This window comes from Alligator sinensis, unplaced genomic scaffold (genome assembly GCF_000455745.1).
Source record: "Alligator sinensis unplaced genomic scaffold, ASM45574v1 scaffold65_2, whole genome shotgun sequence".
Classification (NCBI taxonomy): domain Eukaryota; kingdom Metazoa; phylum Chordata; order Crocodylia; family Alligatoridae; genus Alligator; species Alligator sinensis.
The window spans coordinates 2441556-2448393 of NW_005842071.1; the positions used below are offsets into that span (position 1 = coordinate 2441556).

A 6838-nucleotide genomic window follows, 5' to 3' on the forward strand; every position below is an offset into this window, starting at 1 on the left:
CCCATCTGGGGTGGCTGCAGCCACCTGGGTACTTCTTAGCAACTCCTGCCTCCAGCAGTTCCTCCTTCTGCTCCTGGTGCACTGCTTTAGGCAACAGATAGTATGAAGAAGTGGCGGTGGTCATGGGGTGCACTCTGGACACCACACACCCAGACAGGCAGGGGGGGGAAGCTGTAGCTGGGCAGCTCCTGCCCCAGCAGGCTGGGTTTCAGATCCCAGCTGCCTTCCACCCACTTGGCCACCCACAGGTTGTTACTCATTGTGCCAGGAGGGTAGAGTGGGTGAAAGGGAGCTGGGAGCTGGAGCCCCACACACTGGGACAGGAGCCGCCTGGCTACAGCTTCCCCCTGCCTGGATGGCCAAGTACTGCCTTGCTTGCATCTCCATGGTTTCCCTGCACTACCTGCTACCTGGAGCGGTGCAGTAGGAAAAGGAGGAGAAACTGCTGGAGGTGGCAGGGGGCTGGGGGCTGAGCAGTACCCTAGTGGCTGCAGCTGTACCAGGAGCAGCTGGGAAGCTGTGTGCTTTGGCTGGGCCCGGGGACGTTGGTAAATGTGGACATGGGTACAGGTGGGAGCATGTCGCAGGCTGCTCTAGAAGGGAACAGGCAGGACTTGGCCCATGCGGAGCCCTGTGAAGATAGCTGTGGGCAAGGTCGAATCAACTGGTGGGCACCTGCCTATGGGCTGGATCCAATCAGTTGGTGGGCTAGATCTGGCCCATGGGTCATATTTTGCCCAGCCCTGGTTTAAGTTGAGGTCCCTAGCCTCTCATCTGGCTGCTTCTCTCTGTATCAGTCTGACTATAACAGGAGCTGGAGCCTCTGGGCTCTCCCTCTCTCCTCCATCTGCTGCTTCGTGCCTCTGGCTCAAGGGGTGGAGTAGTCTGGCATGTGGCACAGGGAGCTGAAGGTTAGTCCAGGGCTGTGTGGGGGTGGGGAAATCACACCCATGTGGTGCAGTGGGGCAGGGGAGGTCACCTGGTGCAGCAGTGGGGGTGGAGGTAGGGTGGCCATGCGTCCTGGTTTGGCTGGGACACTCCAGGATTCCACTGCAGGATTCCAGGACTCCAGGAGCAGTGGTGCCCCTGCCCGGCTGCCTGCGTGATGCAGCATGCCACTCTGCCTCCCTGCTGGACTCCAGCCCAGAACTTATGACCAACTGGCCAGGACCAGGCTACAGTATCTTGGAGTGTCCCAGCCAAACCAGGATGCATGGACACCCTAGGTGGAAGGAGGAGTTGCATTTGTGGTGTAAGGCTTGTGGCTCACCCAGTGTGGCCTGAGCAGCATGCGGCTCCCACTGGTACAGCCCCTGGGGGTTTAGAAATTAGACAGCCCTGGCCTAGGGGAATCTGACCAATTCAAGGAGAACCCTTCCCTAGGAAATGAACAATTGTGCTGGTTCACTACAGAAACCTTATTACCACATAGCACATACTGTTTAACGGTAGATATTTTATCTGAGGCTGACATATAGTTAATCAACTTTAAGTCATAAATTCAGTGAAACTAAATAACCTAAAATAATATTAAATCTACTTTATAAGTTTTTAAAAAAATATTTTCATGAAATATACAGCTGATCTGCATACTAAATTGATTTAATATAACTGACCATATTGAAGTTAATGATAATTTTTAAACCTACTACCTATGATCCCTGACAGTACTGTGAACATTCACACAGCTGCAGAAGGCACTTGCTTTCTTAATGATTTAAGGGCTGGCAGCTGAAAAGTGGGGAAAGTGGGAAAATATACCTTCTGAGATTATTGTTACTATTTTCAGATCTTAACAGCGACAGCTGTTAAAAGGTAAATATGGACACTTACGAGTCTCTTATGTGGCTGCATTTAAGCCAGTCAGGATTTTTTCTTTTGTATGGCAGATAATTGGTTTTAATTACCATAATTCTTTTATGAAGAAAATGTTAAAATCTTAGAAAAGGTAAGCGCTTCTTTCTAGGTAAGAAGTGATTAAAGTCAAGTCTGATAGCTGTTTTTGAAGATCTCAATCTCATGTGCTGCTTTGATACCACATCATCTTGTGATGATACACAATGGAGAAATAGGGAAGGAAAAGGAAGTCATGTCCCAAAGCAGATTACTGGCAGAGCAGCAAGAAAGAACGTGTACATAGCATGAGCACAAAGATGTGCGCTGTTAGGAACTGTGAAGAGAATTATCATTGGTGTTTCCTGTATCCTTTCCTGTATCTTATATACATATACAAACTACAACATTTAGTAAGTTATAAAATATCACTAACCTAAGTCTTCTATGTCTTTCCTTTCCCTGCTTACATCACTTTCTCTATTTCCATTTCCACTTTCTTTCCCTTCTGTGTCTCTCGTTTTCTGTTTCTTAAAAAAGGACACACAACTTTTACCCATTTTCCTTTAAACTGTAATGGTTTTTCTCTAAATGGAACATTGTTCCCTCTTCCTTTTGTTCCTCCTATAATTTTCTGTTCTCCATTTCCTTCCTCCTGCTTTTCATATTCTTCCATTCTTCCTTTTCTCCTCCATATGAATCCTATTTCCACCTTCCTTTTTCTGCTGTATTTTTCCCTTTTTGTAGTCTTGGCCTCTCTTAATGTAATGCCTGCCTTTTTTCCAGCTGGCAGGGTGGTGATGCTGCATATTACTTGCAGTTCTTCAATTACAATCAGCACGCGTCCCCTATTTTGTCTGAAATGCATACTCATAATTATGTAAAGAATGTTGTCTCTCAACCTGCCACTGCTACTCATTAGTATCTGAAAAAGTAGGTGGTTGCCTACAAACTTGCATGCATCTCTGAACCAGTTAGCCAATATGGTGCCACCCTGCCCTCACTTCAGATTAACATGCTGAACCTCCTTTGCATTATTCATTAACTCACATCAATGAATTAATTCATATATCCTGTTGTCATTTTTTTAGGTAAACACATGTATTTAAAACAGTACTGATTTAAATGGAGTCTAATGTACCACTAGAGTAAGAATTTGTCATTGTACCAATAAAATATTTCTCATTCCAACCATTGGTGTAGGGCTGCACGAAGCTTCAGTCCCTCATTTGATTCAGCGGAGATTTGGCCTCTTTTGCTGGCTGAATCTCTAAATCCGAATCAAATTAGGATACCCTTTAATCTCTCCAAATCGAATCAGAATCCTCCAAATCGATTCAGAGAGATTCAGAAAGATTTGGCGATTAGGACACAGACAGAGCTTTAAATGTTTTTTCTACATACCTCAAAGTACCAGGTGGCTCGTGAACGCTGTGATGCTGGGGTGCATGGAGTGTCCCACAGGAGCTCAGGGGGCTCCGCAGCGCGCTCAGCAGCAGACCCGGAAGTGGACCAGAAGCACTTCTGGGTCCGCTGGGGAGAGCACGGGGGGGCCCCCATGCCCCCTGGCTCTGCCTCCTGGATCTAGGGGGGCACCTAGGGTTCCCCCATGGCTGATCGCTGAGCCAGGGGGGAAATGGGAGGGGCCCCCGCATGCTCCCCGGCGAACTTGGAAGTGGACTGGAAGTAGTTCTGGTCAACTTGGTTTGCTGCCAAGCATGTGGGGGGCCCTCTCCATGCTCCTGTGGGACGCTTCATCCACCCAAGCATTGCAACATTCAGGAGCCACACCTGGTACCTTGAGGTATGTAGAAAAAACATTTAAAGCTGTGTCTACGGCCGAATCACTGATTCTCTGAATCAGCATTGAATCTTCAGATTTGGATTCATCAGTATTGAATTGGGGGCAGTGATCCAAATCAATGCATTGAATCACTGTCCCTGATTTGGGCTGAATCTGAATTGAATAGGGCCCATTTTGCACACCCCTACAATGGTGCAGTAGATGGGGGGGGGGGGGGGGGGAAGAAAAGGCAGACAGAAGGCAAGACTGAAGTGAGGACAAAGCCTAACTGAAAGAAGGAAACACAGAGGTATTTTATGAACAAAACTAGACTCAAATTATCTAAACATTATTATTTTGATGTTCCTGAGGTTGATAATATTAAGCTAACGCATTCTTCAAATAGTGATGAACAGTTAGTTTTACCTTTAATTCTGCACTATACATATTTCAAAAGAAGAGGAAACCAGGCAATAATACATGTGATATGTATAAGATGCTACACTAAGTGAGCCCAAAGAGACAACTTAGAGGGGTTATTAAACCAAATATTTACTATGCATAGTATAAATCTCTCTTTAGTGATATGCATTCTAAAATTTAAAAATTCCATCATGCATCATTCTGTTTTTCAGGGTTCCCAAAATCCAGTATTCATGGGTCAAGCCACTTGTGCAACAGTAGTTTTATGAAGGTGCCATTAACTTTTTCTGCAGAATTTTTGCATTCTTCTTTTAAATTAAGGCTGATAGTTTTGGATGACTTCATAATCTTTATTATCTAACAAATGATCTCTGTACAGAAATGCTTAACATGACCCTGTGCTAGGAGTTTCCTAATATATATATCCTTTAGCGTGAGTGACTGGTGCTTCCTGAATCTGGGGGGGGCACCCGCAGAAGCCGCTGGCAGCAGTGGCCCTGTCAGCGGGGGCACCAGCCCTACCAACAGTATCAGTGTTGGCCGTCAGGGGGGCACCAGCCCCTTCAGAAGGGGGGATGTGCACCCCCTACCAGTCTCCTATGCTCTTCAGACTCTTTTTTCCTTCTTTTTACATGTTAATTGCCGGATACTCTGTGGCTTGTGTGAATGCTTACTTGTAAATATGATATTATAACCCACGGTAAGTAGAAGTACTAATTTATTTTTTCCTCCCAAACAAATAATACATTTGTGTATTATTTTTTAAAATCATCATAGCATTTACAGAATTAGATTAAAAGTACTGGGAACTTTTCACATTTGCAATTAATGTCCATTAATAATACTAACTAAGACAGTCGTGTTACAAAGTACTCTAAATAGAGTTAAGAATGACATTTGGAATTGCTCACCTTAGCCAAAGAAGCTTCCACTCTGTTTTTTGAAGATAATGAATTTCCAGTTGGATTTATGAAACTACTTCCAATGCCAAGACTTCTATTTAGTGCTAAGTTATTTCCAAGATTTCCAAGCTGAGCTGTATCTAGAACTGGACTTGCGGTAGGACTTCCATTTACCATGTTGCTGGCAATTAAAGACTTGCTCCTGTGGTGCTCATGGAGGAGTTTTGCATTGGCTTCTGCTAGCCTCTCATTAGCTCTGTGAAAAGTTAAGACGCATAGAAGCATTTTTTTGTTAATTCTTGCACCACCACAACTGAATTTTATTATCTGACCACTGTGGCAATCTATCTTATAGGCGCATATATGGTTTCTATTACAATATTATCTGAGGACTTTTGAAGCATTTTTTCTCATAGAACTCTGGTGAGTTGGAATTACTATTATTCTTGTTTTACACACAGGCAAGGTGTGCAGTATAAAGACAATGTCTATGCCACAAACTTGCCATATCCTGCAGGGGGCCGCCACACCTCACAATTTGCTTGTACCAGATCCCAAAACAAAAGCAGTGGCATATTCAAGGGTTGTGTTGCCAGGCATGGTAAGTTTGTAGCCTAGACATAGCTAAGTCACTTACCCAAGGTCCAACAAGAAGTCTCCCAGGAACAGGGTGGGAATTCATAGACAAGGCTTGAAGACACTTTTTGTGATTGTAAAATGCAGGCCGCAAGACATTTCCAAAATAATTATTTTTCAACTAGAACCTGGCTGTTAGAAAAAACACAGATCCTGCATGTCCCAAGTCACTCTAACTTTTGGACAATACATCCTTTCAATGAAGGCTGCTCTTGGGAAGTGCTGGGAGATAAAATGCTTCTCATTACCTCACAGGATAAGCCTATTTATTAAAAACTCAACTTATACATTGAAATATGGATTTGGGCTTGTAATACAAGAAACACAATGTCTTTCTTACCCATGAACAAAGAAGAAATTACTACAGCCAGAAGACATGCTCACTGAAATTGAAAAAACATTACACTTTATAAAAATAAAGGATATTTCTATTACATATAAACTATTAAATGAAGTTACCCCTTACTAACTGGAAAATGTATTTGCTTCTACAAATGGCCAGTCTTTATGCACATCATATTGAGTAGGTCCAGCTGTGAGGGGTTTTAGGAGATAAATGTAATAAAGGGGGAAAAAAGGAACAGTTTATCATTTGTTTTAAAATAAAGGTTTTGATTTACCTTTCCAATTTACTTGCTAGGCATTTTCTAATTTTTATTTCCTCCGCATACAGGTTTTTGTACCTTTCCAGTTCTGTCTGGGTGGACTCCTTTTGAAAAATGCTGTCTTGCTGGGTGTTTTTCATTCTACCAAGCTCAGATTCCAGATCTCTAATTCTGTGCTCCAGTTGGTTTCTTAGGGAAGCATTATTAGTTTCTCTTATTTTTTCTAACTTCTCTTGGGAGGCTGCCTGTGTCTAAAGCAAATAATATTATCCTAATAAATTGAAAGGCAAAGAGGAATTTTCCTCTTGGTCAGATTCTCACCCCCAACTTAAATACATCAATTTACTCAGCTAGGTAACTACTATCCCTTAGTGCCAACAATAATGCAGGGAAGAATCTGAAATCACTACACAAAAGAGTGACTTCAGCTTAGAAAGAAAATCCCTTATTAGGCCTTTATCAAATCCGGTATACAGATGGCAGTATAATTGCAGCTCCAACCCCAGTGCTAGTGCCAGAATTCCAATTAACTTATGATCTTATGCATATAACTAGCCAATTGCCCATCAAGAATGACGAGGTGGGGGGAGTAGGGAGCAGGCGGGGATGGAGCCCTGGCCCACCCATGGCCAGGCCAGCTCCCCCCCTCCCCGCCA

The 6838-nt window shown here is 43.6% G+C and overlaps 1 protein-coding gene across 1 annotated transcript in view; it reads right to left on the reverse strand.

The window, feature by feature from the left end:
• LOC102369990 (ankyrin repeat domain-containing protein 62) overlaps nucleotides 1-6838 on the reverse strand; it is a 128025-nt gene that overhangs the window by 22472 nt on the left and 98715 nt on the right. The window contains 2 exon segments of the mRNA XM_025204161.1: nucleotides 4951-5197; nucleotides 6198-6433. Coding sequence (XP_025059946.1) covers nucleotides 4951-5197; nucleotides 6198-6433 — 483 coding nt within the window.